The 13,050-nt window shown below is 36.7% G+C and overlaps 1 protein-coding gene across 1 annotated transcript in view; it reads right to left on the reverse strand.

Annotated features, from left to right (window-relative positions):
• Positions 1-13,050, reverse strand: part of WDR78 (WD repeat domain 78) — a 105,532-nt gene that overhangs the window by 60,607 nt on the left and 31,875 nt on the right. The window contains 1 exon segment of the mRNA XM_025393022.1: positions 11,791-11,903. Within this exon segment, the coding sequence (XP_025248807.1) occupies positions 11,791-11,903 (113 nt within the window).

Here is a 13,050-nt window from a genome sequence, read left to right on the forward strand (position 1 = left end):
TCTATATACCCTATATCCAGTTTTCCCTATTGTTAACATTACTTTGGTACATTTAGTACAACTACAATATTGCTATTTTATTATCATATAAAGTCCATATTTTATTCTGATTTCCTTAAATTTAACTGTCATTTTTCTCTTCCAGGATCTCATCCAAGACACCACATTACATTTAGTCATCATGCCTCCTTAGGGTTCTCTACACTGTGACAGTTTCTCAGAATTTCCTTGTTTTTGATGACTTTGAGAGTTTTGAAGAGTAGTGGTCGCATATTTTGTAGAATGTCCTTCAGTTTGTGATTTTCTGATGTTAAACAAGTGTTATGGGTTTCTGGGAGGAAGACTACAGAGGTAAAGTGTCATTCTCATCATGTCATATCAAAGATACATGATAACAACCTAACTTATCATTGATGGTGTTAATCTTTACCACCTGTCAATATCCTCTGCTTTAAAGTGATTTTTCCTCCTCTCTCCTTTGCATATTGTACTGTTTAGAAGAAAGTCAACATGCAAATCCCATACTTATAGAATGGGAAGTTAAGATCCACCTTCTTGAGGGAAAAATATCTATATAATAATTTGGAATTCTTGTATAAAAAGATTTGTCTATTCTCTCTTCTTCATTTATTCAATATTTGTTTGTGTTACTATGAATTCATGGGTATTTATTTTATTATTTGGGTTATAATCCAATTCTATACTATTTATTTTGTTGTTGAAATTGTTCTACCTTTTGCCATTGTGAGCTCTTTCGGTTGGCTGCTAGGTTCCTCTCAAATACCCCTTTTTGTTGTTTGTTTATTGTAGAGACTTGTTCTATTTTGTTTTGTTTGAGCACTTCTTTACTCTCTGGCTCATCTTTTATCCCTGCCTCAGCTCTAGAATCGGGCATTTCTTCAGAGCCCTGGTTACTTTTATTAGACAATGGAATTAGAAACCAAAATCTGAGCACTGAGAGTGCCTGCTGCTTCTGGGGTGTCATTGCTTCTAGGCCTTCTTAGTGGACAGAGCTAAGAAATATTTGTATGTATACTAACTTGTATATATATCTATACATCTGTGTTCACCTATATATCTCTATTAAGCTAAACATGAGTTTATATTAATGTTTTTGACACTTGTTCGATACCACATGGATAATTCTAGCTTCCTTTCTTGCTTTCTGTAATCTCCCACTCCAACAATGTTGAGTTCCTACCATCTGCCCTCCAATTACTTACATGTTCAATCCCAGTATGCATGTACAATGATTCAGAATTATTAACCCCATACCCCATGGGAAATGACTACAAACTAGAGTGTTTATTTGCAGTTCCTTGTGTCTTTAATCTCACAGCCTCTACTCATTTTCAATATTATTTAGGTGTATACCCTTTCCTCCCACTCCTTCTGGGGGGTTATATTATACATTTGTAAGGCAGTTTGATTCTTTTGTTACAGTCTGTATTCCATTGTAGGATCCTCCTATTTCTTAACTGTGATTTAAAAAAAAATTCCCGAATTTTAAGTCTCACTTTTTGTGCAGTAATATTCTATGGGTTTTAGTAAAGGCATGGTGCTATGTATTCACCATTACAGTATCTATACAGAGTAGTTTTACCATCTTAAAAAATATTCTTTGTGCTTCACCCATTCAACTATCTCTTCTCTTCAAGGCCCTAGCAACCATTGATTGATCTGTTTTCTGTTTCTACAGTTTTGCCTTTCTCTAGACTGTCATATAAATAGAATCAGACAGGATATAGTCTTTCCAGACTGGTTTATTTAACTTAGCAATTAGTATTTAAGATTCATCAATCTTGTTGCATGGATTCATAGCTCATTTTTTTATTGCTAAATAATATTGCATTATATGGATATACTTGTTTGTTTATTCACCACTTAAAAGTCATCTTGATTGCTTCTAGTCTTGCATTTATGATTAAGCTGCTAGAAACATTTGAGTGCAAATTTTTGTGTGAAGATAAATTTTCACCTCATTTGGGTAAATACCAAGGAACACAACAGCTTGATGATATGGTAAGAGTATGTTTAGTTTTATGAGAAATTGCCAAACTATATTCCAAACTGGATGTACCTACCATTGTACATCCCCACCAGCAAAGGAATGAGAGTTCCTATTTCTCCACATATTTGCCAGCAATTGGTATTATCAGGTTTTTTAGCCATTTAAATGCATATGTAGTAGTATCTCATATTTAATTTGCATTTTCCTAATGACATATGAAACTGAGCATCATTTCATATGCTTATATGCCATCTGTATATCTTTTTTGATGAAGTGTCTGTTCCTACATTTCGTTCATTTTTCACTGGGTTGGTGATATGGTTTGGCTGTGTCCCCACCCAAATCTCATCTTGAATTGTAACTCCCACAATTCCCACATGTCATGGGAAGAAGCCAGTGGGAGGTGATTGAATTAAGGGGGTGGGTAACTCCCACAATTCCATGTCATGAGAGGAACCCAGTGGGAGGTGATTGACTTATGGTAGCAGGTCTTTCCTGTGCTGTTCTTGTGATAGTGAATGAGTCTCAAGAGATCTGATGGTTTTAAAAATGGGAGTTTCCCTGCACAACTTCTCTCTTGTTTGCATGCTGCCATCTATGTGAGACGTGACTTGCTCATCCTTGCCTTCCACCATGATTGTGAGTCCTCTCTAGCCACGTGGAACGTAAGTCCATTAAACCTCTTTTTCTTCCCAGTCTTGGGTATGTCTTTATCAGCAGCTTGAAAACAGAGTAACACAGTTGGGGTTTTTTAATTGTGAAATTTATGAATTGTTTATGTACTTTGGATAAAAGTCCTTTATGATCTATTTGATTTGCAAACAATTTTTTCCCAGCCTGTGATTTGTCTTATCATTCACTTAACATTGTCTTTCACAAAGCAAAAATTTTTTAAAAGTCCAATTCTACCAATTTCTACTTTTATGGATTGTGCTTTGGGTGTATCTAAAATTCCATTACCAAAGCCAAGATCACACAGATTTTTTCCTGATGTTTTTCAAAAAGTTTCATACTTTTGCATTTTAAATTTAGGCCCATGATCCATTTTGAGTTAATTTTTGAGTAAGATGTAAGGTCTGTGTCTCTGCTCTCTCTCTCACTTTTTTTTTGTATGTGGATGTTCAATTGTTCCATCAACATTTATTGAAAATTCTTTCTTCATTGAATTGCCTTTGTGTTTTTGTAAAAAAATCAGTTAATTATATTAGTGTGGGTATATTTCTGAGTTCTGTATTCCATTTTATTTATCAGTGTACTTGATTATGATAGCTCTATAATTATGCTTGAAATCAGGTAATGTGAGTCCTCTGGTTTTTTTTTTCCAGAGTTGAGCTGGCTGTTAAATCCTCTGCTCTTCAATATAAATTATAGACTTAATTAGCTGATATCTACAAAATGATTGCTGGGATTTTGATTAAGATTGGATTGAATCTATACATCGAATTACAAAGAACTGATATCTTTACAATACTGAGTGTTCCAATGCATGCACATGAAATTCATTTATTTGTTTTACTTTTTTCATCCCTGTTTTGAAGCTTTCTGTGTATAGATTCTGTAAATATTTTGTTAGATTTATACTTCTTATTTTCTGATGCTACTGTAAATGTTTTTTGTTGTTGTAGTTTAATTTCAAAGTTTAGTAGTTCGTTGATGGCAAACAGAAAGGCAGTTTGCTTTTATATATTGACCTTGTATCCTGCAGTGTTGCAGGATACATGCCTATTGGTGCCAGGAAGTTTTCTTATTTGTTTTTTTTTTTTTTTTTTTTTGTAGATTCTTAGGAATTTTCTATATAGACAATGATGTCATCTGTAAGTATAGACAGTTTTATTTCTTGCCTTCCAATCTGTATAAACTTTTTTTTGAGACAGAGTTTCGCTCTTGTCAACAGGCTGGAGTTCACTGGTGTGATCTGGGTTCACTGCAACCTCCACCTCCCAGGTTCAAGTGATTCTCCTGCTTCAGCTTCCCAAGTAGCTGGGATTACAGGTGTGCACCACCACACCCAGCTAATTTTTGTTTTCTTAGTATATACGGGGTTTCACCATGTTGGCCCAGCTGGTCTTGAACTCCTGACCTCAGGTGATCTGCCCATCTTGGCTTCCCAAAGTGCTGGGATTACAGGTGTGAGTCACCACACTTGGCCCAATCTGCACAAACTTTATTCCTTTTTAAAAAAGTAAACCTAGTTTCGTTTTGCCTGTGACATAATTTTTTAAATATCTTTTTAAGGAAGATATTTTTAAATATATTGTATTTTACAGGAATATACAATTTTTAAATTGTAAAGTGACAATTTATAATTGTGTACATTTATGGGTTATGAAGTGATGGTTTAAAAGTAGAATAATTAAATCAAGCTAGTTAACATATCCATCACCTCACTCAACATTTTTGTGGTAGAAACGTTTGAAATTTCTCTTTGCAATTTTGTAAAAATAGACTATTCTATTATTCTATTATTAACTATATTTACCACATTATGCAATAGACTTTTTTAAAAAAAACATACTTCTAAGATTTTTCACCCTTTGATCATCATCTCCCCAATCTCCCAAATCTCTAGCCTCTGTAACTACCATTCTACATTCCACCTCTATGAGATCAATTGTCTTAGATTCCACATATAAATGAGAACATGTAGTATTTGTCTTTCTGTGTCTGGTTTATTTCCCTTAGCATAATGTTCTCTAATTCATTACATCCATGTTGTCACAAATGACAGAATTTCCTTCTTTTTAAGGCTGAATAGTTTTCCCCTGTGTGTATATACCACATTTCCTTTATTCATTCATCTGTTGATGAACATAGGTTGATTCCATAACTTGGCTACTGTGAATAGTGCTGCAATGAACATGAGATGCAGTCAGAGAAATTGATTTCAAATCTTTTGGGTAAATACCCAGAAGCAGGATTGCTGGATCTTATGGTAATTCTATTTTTAGTATGAGGAAGTTACCTACAGTTTTCCATAATGGCTATACTAATTTATATTTCCATCAACAGTGTATGAGAGCTCCCTTCTTTTTCTGTATCTGATGAGATGATCACACAGTTTTTGTCCTTCATTCTATTGTGATGTATCATATTCATTAATTTGCATATGTTGAACCATGCTTGCATCTCAGGGACAAATCCCACTTGATCATGGTGGATGAGTTTTTCCAATGTGTTTTGGAATTCAGTTTGCTAATATTCTATTGAGGATTTTTGTATCCATGTTCATCAAGGATATTGGCCCATGATTTTTTTCTTGTAATGTCTTTGTCTGGCTTTGGTATCAGGGTGATATTGGCCTTGTAAAATTAGTTTGGAAATGTTCCCCCTTCAGACCCCAGCTGCAACCCTGCCCAACTGCAGATACCAAACAGCGTAATTGCCTAGCCAAGGAATACAACCTGTGACCAGATTGACCAGAAGCCATCAAAGTACCCTGTCAGCAGCTCTGCCTGATAGCAGAGAACAGCCAGTTGTCTCAAGAGACAGTGGAAACCTAAGTTATTAATTGTATATCTCTCTTCTTTTCTAACATATGCATTTGGTGTTATAAATTTCCCTCTAAAGATTGCTTTTTCTGCATCCCCAGATTGTGATAAGTTGTATTTTCATTTTCATTGAGTTCAAATTATTTGTTTTTAAATTTCTCTTGAGACTTCTTTGGCCCATGGGTTATTTAGATTTTTGTAGTTTAATTTACAAATGTTTGGAAAATGTCCAGCTATCTTGTTGTTATGATTTCTAGCTTATTGCTATTGTCAACTGAGCACATACCTTGTATAATTTCTATTCTTTTGGGTTTGTTGAAGTATGCTTTATGGCCCAGGATGTGGTCTACAGAATGCCATCTATCCTTTCTTTATGTAGATCCAAGTTTCTGACCCATGTCATTTTTCTTTTGCCTGAAGTTCTTTCCACATTTCTTTCAGAGCTGGTCTGCTGGCAATAAATTACCTCAGAATTTTGTTTATCTGGGAAAATCTTCATTTCTCCTTTACCCTTGAAGAATAATTTTTCTGGATATAGAATTATAGAATGCCAGTTTTTAATATCAACACTTTAAAGATTTTTGTTCCACTCTTTTCTTGTTTATTTGGTTTCTGATGAGAAGTCAATTGTAATTTATATCCTTGTTCTTCTAGCCAGGTGTGATGACTCATGCCTATAATAATCCCAGCACTTAGGGAGGCTTGAGGCAGGAGAATCGCTTGAGCCCAGGAGTTCAAGACCAGCCTGGGCAACATGGCAAAAACCTGTCTGTACAAAATAAAAGAGAAAAAAAGAAAACAATAAAAAATATATCCTTGTTCTGCTACAGGTAAGATGTTTTTTCCTACTGGCTTCCTTCAAGATGTTCTCTTTGTCTTTTGTTGTCTGTAATTTGAATATAATATTCCTAGGTTTTATGTTTTTGTTTTGCTTTGATATTTATCTTGATTGGTATTCTTTTTGTATCTGTGGTTTAGTGTTTGACATTAATTTTGGAATGTTCTCAACAAGTATTACTACAAGCATTTCTTCTATCCCATTCTCTCTTCTTCTGGTATTCCAATTGTGCATATGTTACACCTTTTGATATTATCCCAGAGTTCTTGGATGGCTGTTCTATTTTCATTCTTTTTTCTCTTTGCATTTTTGGGAAGTTTTTATTGACCAATCTTCAAATTAACTGATTCTTTCCTTAACCCTGTGAAGTCAACGGGGCTATCAAAGATATTCTTCATTCATGTTGCTGTGTTTTTGATATCTAGCATGTAATTTTGAGTCTTTCATATAATTTTCAACTCTCTGCTGACATTACATACCTTGCACATTGCATACTTTTTCCATCAGATCTCTTAACATATGAATCATAATTATTTAAAATACCCTGTCCAATAATTTTTACATTTTTATCATAACAGTCTGGGTTTGATGCTTTCTTGATCTCTTCAAAATATTTTTTTCTTGCCCTTTAGCACTCCTAATGACTTTTTGTTAAAAGTCAGACATGCTGTAACCTGTAACAGGTGCTGAGGTAATAAGGCCTTCAGCAGAAGAATTGATGGTATTCAGGGTAGCAGTTTGGTTGTGCTTAATGTTGTTGTAGCTACAGGTATCAAAACCTTTCTTGTTTTTGTTTCCCTTCCTGGCTTTCAGGCTTCTCTGTATTGCTTTAGAGAAAGCCTATGTCTTGCAATTCTTTCATCTGTAATCCAGTATTGTCACTCTGGAGGTTCACTGGTGGTAAGTGGGGAGAAGGGAAATAGTCTACAATCTGATTGACTCTCACACTTTTAGTTAACCTGTGTCTTGCAGACATGGTGTTCACAAGTATATCTATTCCTCCTTCAAGGGTATAGTTGTCTTATCCCTGCCCCTACTCCCTTCCCTGGCTGCAACATTCCCAGTCAAATTCCTTAAGCACTGTTATTTTTCCTCCTTAGTTAAGAAATAAAGGCTGGTGCTAGAGTAGAATTCCCTTACCCTAACTGGGCTATAGTTTCAAAATTACCCTCTGGCAAATTTCCCCCACTCCCCATCCCCAGATTAAGTCTTTGTTAGAAAAAAGAGGCTAGGAGTGTTTTAATGTGGATATTCTTTCCCTCCCCTACCAGGGCCACTAGCTTATCTTCAGCTCAGATCCTTAGCTCAGATCCTCACTGAAAGAATCCACTGGATTCCTAGAATGAAAGCCCATGTAAGTGTGGGCCCTCTCTTTCCCATGACTTTGGTCCCCCATGAATTTTTCACTCCTATACTAGCAAAATACTCAGCCTCCAGCAATTCATGAAAATAATCATTCATGTGTTCCTCCAGCTTATGGTAAGTAACTCTTGGGAACTGTATTTCTCTGGATTGTCTGCGTCTCTAGATCTCAAGGTGGCAGTTTGCCCTTGTCACCACAGTTCTCTGATGAGTCCAAGAAAAGCTGTTAATTTCCAATTTGTCTAACTTTTTCTTGTTATAAGACGGGAGTAATGACTTCTAAACTCTCTACATACAAGAACAGAAACTGGTAGTCCACACCCAGAATTTTTTATTCAGTAGGTCTGGGAGGGGGGAAGTTACGAACATATTTTAAATATATTTTTATCTAGAAGTATATTAGAACAGGCTAATTTCAGGAATTTTGTGAGTCAGTTGTTAAACATAGACATTACTCAAAATTACATTATATAAATTTATTATTAAATAAATCATATTAAAAACAAAGATAATAATTACTCAAGGATCATCACTTCCTAATTATGCTATTAAATTTTACTACTGCCTTCTGGAAGTAGTGGCTCACACTTTGCAATCCCAGCACTTTGGGAGGCCAAAGCAGGCAGATCACTCGAGACCAGCCTAGCAAAAACGTGAAATCCTGTCTCTACTAAAAATTCAAAAATTAGCTGGGTGTGGTGGCAGGCGCCTGTAATCCCAGCTACTTGGGAGTCTGAGGCAGGAGAATGGCCTGAACCCAGGAAACAGAGGTTGTAGTGAGCCGAGATCGCACCACTGCGCTCCAGGCTGGGTGACAGCGAGACTTTGTCTCAAAAAACAAAAAACAACAACAAGAATTTACTACTACCTAATCTCCTGCAGTTATTTAAAATATCTATTGTATCTGTATGGTGGTGTGCTACTAAGTATCTGTTTGTAACTTCCCATTCAGAAAATTTATGTTGGGAGCTTGAAATCTGCTGTGATGAGAGGATTTATAACATGGAAATTGGCAAATGCAGCAAATAAGGATTTCCTTGCCACCTGTGTAGTTAGTAAAACATTTATCAGCATACTTACTGCTTAGGCCTAAACCCTAGTCCCAGATATTGCAATTCAATTGACCTGAATTGAGACACAACTATGGGAATTTTTTAAAGGCATACCAGACGACTTTAATATGCATTCTAGAGTGAGGAAACACTGTTCTAGTCTAAAAAAGAAGCCAGGGGGTAGAAGTCGAATTGTTTAGGTGTCACTCATTTTAGAGGCTGACTTCATAGTTACAATTCACCAGCAACGGCCGGGCATGGTGGCTCACGCCTGTAATCCCAGCACTTTGGGAAGCCTAGGCAGGCAGATCACCAGGCCAGGAGTTCAAGACCAGCCTGTGCAATATGGTGAAACCCTGTCTCTACTAAAAATACAAAAATTAGCCAGAAGTGGTGGTAAGTGCCTGTATTCCCAGCTATTCGGGAGGCTGAGGCAGAAGAGTCACTTGAACCCGGGAGGCAGAGGTTGCAGTGAGTCGAGATCACGCCACTGAACTCCAGCCTGGGTGACAGAGCAAGACTCTGTCTAAAATAAAAAAGAAAAAGAAAAAAAATTCACCAGCAATTGACCAAGATGATATAAATATATACATTGTTTTTCAGGTCTTCTGGAGGTAAATTTGTGTTACTTGTTTTTGTTTGTTTTTGATGTAGACAAGCAAAAAAGGCTTCAAGAGAAATTGTTTCATAAAGATTTAGTCTTTATGCTAAGAGCAATGCAAATCTTTTGAAGAGTTAGTTTCTAAGCAAAAGAGGATGCAATTAGTTGTGTTTCTAAAAAAAAAACATTCTGAATATAATTTGGAAAAATAGATTGGAAGGTGGCAAGAATATCTATAGAGAAAGCTGGGGGAGGTAATGACAATAATCCAGTTTTCCTGGCCTCCAACTGAGAGAATGAGGGTCTCTCCTGCAGCAGATATTGCTGATTGGTTAGGTTTTTTTTCCAAACCCTATCTCTCTTCCCTTGTCTCTTTCTTTTAATAGAAATAATATAATTAATAGAAAGCTAAATGGCTATTAATATAATTAATAGGAAGCTAAATACTTGATTTTCCAGCCTCTCTTAATGCTAAGGCTGATCATGTGACACTTCTGGCCAATAAGATGAAAGCAGAAATATAAAGGAAGGGGAAAGGCTTCCGGGAAATTTTTTATCTTCCTGAAAAATGAGATAGATATGATGATGCTACTTCCCTTCTCCTTTCTGTCTTTAATGTGGATAATATGCCCAGAGCGAGCTGGAGAAGATATTTTGAGACCATAAGAAAAGAAGAAAGGCTTTAGGAAAGAGAATAGCAGAACGGCCAATCCAAATTCTGACAAAATTAAGCCAAAAAAATCAAAGCCAAAAGCTATCTCTTCTTTTAATGTGAGAAAAGTAAATATTTGTTCAAGTTCTTTTTAGTTGGGTATTCTGTTACTTGTTGTCAGTCATTCCTGTTACATCTCCCAACATCAAAAAGAAAAGTCCATAAAGCACCATTTTTCCAGCCTTATATCTTCACCAGTCCCTCATTATCATTTTAAAGGAAAAAAATCCTTATTGCACTGCAAAGCAAGTACCCCTCAAGTATGTAACCATTTCTCCCAGCACTTTTGATCATCCATTATTATTTCCTCATTCTTGTATCTTCATTTTCATAATCCTTTCCATCACCTCATGTTTTACCCTCTGCCTGGATTGGACTTCCCCTACTTCTCTGGACAAGTAACTAATAATCTTTAAAAACCTAATTCAGAAGTCAATAATGTTCTCTGTGAAGCCTTTTTTATTTTACCTCAAAGGATTTAATCACTTCTTTCTAAGTGTTCCCATGACATTCCACATATGTCATTATGGAACTGATCACAAATGTATCAGAATTATTTGTCTCCAATTAGAAGTTGAGCTTGGTGGCTCACACTGATAATCTCAGTACTTTGGCAGGCTGAGGCAGGCAGATCACTTGAGCCCAGGAGTTTGAGACGAGCCTGGTTAACATAGCGAAAACCTGTCTCTACAATAATTACAAAAAATTAGCCAGGCACGGTGGTGCATGCCTGTATTCCCAGGTACTTGGGAGGCTGAGGTGGAGGATCACTAGAGCCTGAGAAGCAGAGGTTGCAGTGAGCCAAGATTGCGCTCCAGTCTGGGTGACAGAGTGAGACCCTGAGAAGAAGAAGAAAGAAGAGGCCAGGCACAGTGGCTCACACCTGCAATCCCAGCACTTTGGGAAGCCGAGGCTGGCAAATCATTTGAGGTCAGAAGTTTGAAACCAGCCTGGCCAACATGATGAAACCCCGTATCTATTAAAAATACAAAAAAATTAGCTGAGCATGGTGGCAGACACCTGCAATCCCAGCTACTTGGGAGGCTCAGACAAGAGAATTGCTTGAACCCAGGAGGCAGAGGTTGCAGTGAGCTGAGACTGTGCCACTGCACGCCAGCCTGGGTGACAGAACAAGACTCTGTCTCAAAAAAAAAAAAGGGAAAGAAGAAAAAGAAGAAGAGGAAGAGGAGAAGGAAGCAGAGGAGGAAGAGGAGGAAGAAGAAGAAGAGAAGGAGGGAGAGGACGAGAAGAGAGAGGAAGAGGGAGAGGAGGAAGAGGAGGAGGAATAAGAGAAAGAGGAGGAAGAGGAGGAAGAAGAAGTGAGGAAGAAGAGAGGAAGAGGAAAAGAAGGGGAAGAAGAGGAAAAGAGGAAGAGGAAGAAGAAGGAGAAGAAGAAGAAGAAGAGGAAAGAAGAAGAAGAGGAAGAGGAGGAGGAGGAGGAAGAAGAAGAACAAGAAGAAGAAGAAGAGGAGGAGGAGGAGGAGGAGGAAGGAGAAGCTGAGCTTTAACACAAAGCACCAGTGGTTCCACAGGATGATGATTCAAAAAAGTCACCCAGGGAACTTAAAAAAACAGATATTCCCCTGGTAATTCTCTTGATGCGACTTCACAAGCCAGCATTTGGAAATCATTATCATATTTCTTTTGTCTCAAGTATCCAACCAATAATAAGCATACTGACTAAATAATGGACTGTTACTGAAATAAACAAGCATATTTTCATTACCTGTGAAACTAGTCAATCTTTCTCGTTTATAGGATGGTTCTTCCAAGTCTTCTGCTATTGATTCACTTGTTGATACACTTGACTTAGAAACTGTACTGCTTCCTAAAACTGACCTTTAATAATGAATAACAAAATTACTCATTTATTTAGATGTCCTTATGGGAAACTAAGTATACAAATTAGAACACATTACCAGATGGAGAAATCAAATATACTAGGATCATGTAAGTAAAATAGATACATTAATTTTTCAAAAATGAGTCGGTTTCTAATATTTCTTAAATAAAAAGTTACTTAAAATTTATTTATTATATCTTTATTTATTTTTTGAAATGGAGTCTTGCTCTGTCACCCAGGCTATAGTGTAATAGCACAATCTCTGCTCACTGCAACCTCTGCCTCCCAAGTTCAAGTGATCCTCCTGCCTCAGCCTCCTGAATAGCTGGGATTACAGCCTTGTGCCACCACGTCCAGCTAATTTTTTTTGTATTTTTGGTAGAGACGGGTTTTCACCATGTTAGCCAGTCTGGTCTTGAACTCCTGACCTCAGGTGCTCTGCCCACCTTGGCCTCCCAAAGTGCTGTGATTACAGGCGTGAGCCACCGCACCCAGCAAAAATGTATTTTAGAAGAAAGACATGTTAAACATGCTTAAAGTCCTTCAGTGAATTATCAGTACACTTAGTACAAAAATCCAAAATACAGTCTACCTACCCAGCACATTCATCTTCATTATTAGTCTTCCTTTACTTTTTTTTTTAGTTCCTCAATCTTAGGAGCTCTCTAACTTCAGAGCCTCAGCCTGGAATACTCTTCCTTTCGTTTTTCACTTGGTTTCTGTTCACTACTCAAATGTCATCTTAAAAATGTGATTTATTTCATTTTATAAAGGCCTTCTCAAGGTTTAACTAAAATATATGTATTCAGAAGGAAATCAATGGAAGAATCCAAAAATAATTTCCTTAAACATATGAACTTAACACTACTCCATGGTATTACATACTTTCTTTTTTGTTCCTATTTATAGTCTCAACTGCCCATCAAAACAAGATGTAAAGTTTATTGGAATATCTTGTTTTACCAGGTACTGCTGTATTTTTGTAGGCAAATTCAGAGGCAAGCTCCAGAGAAGCATATAATTGCTGTGTATTATAAAATAAGAGAGAAATCAAACTCTAGGAAAACAGAGATTTGCATGGGAGAGGAGGGGAAAAAAGGGAAGCCACCTCTTCCCATAAAATGCAGCTCAAAAGAAGCCGAA

Source organism: Theropithecus gelada, chromosome 1, assembly GCF_003255815.1.
Source record: "Theropithecus gelada isolate Dixy chromosome 1, Tgel_1.0, whole genome shotgun sequence".
In the NCBI taxonomy this organism is placed as follows: domain Eukaryota; kingdom Metazoa; phylum Chordata; class Mammalia; order Primates; family Cercopithecidae; genus Theropithecus; species Theropithecus gelada.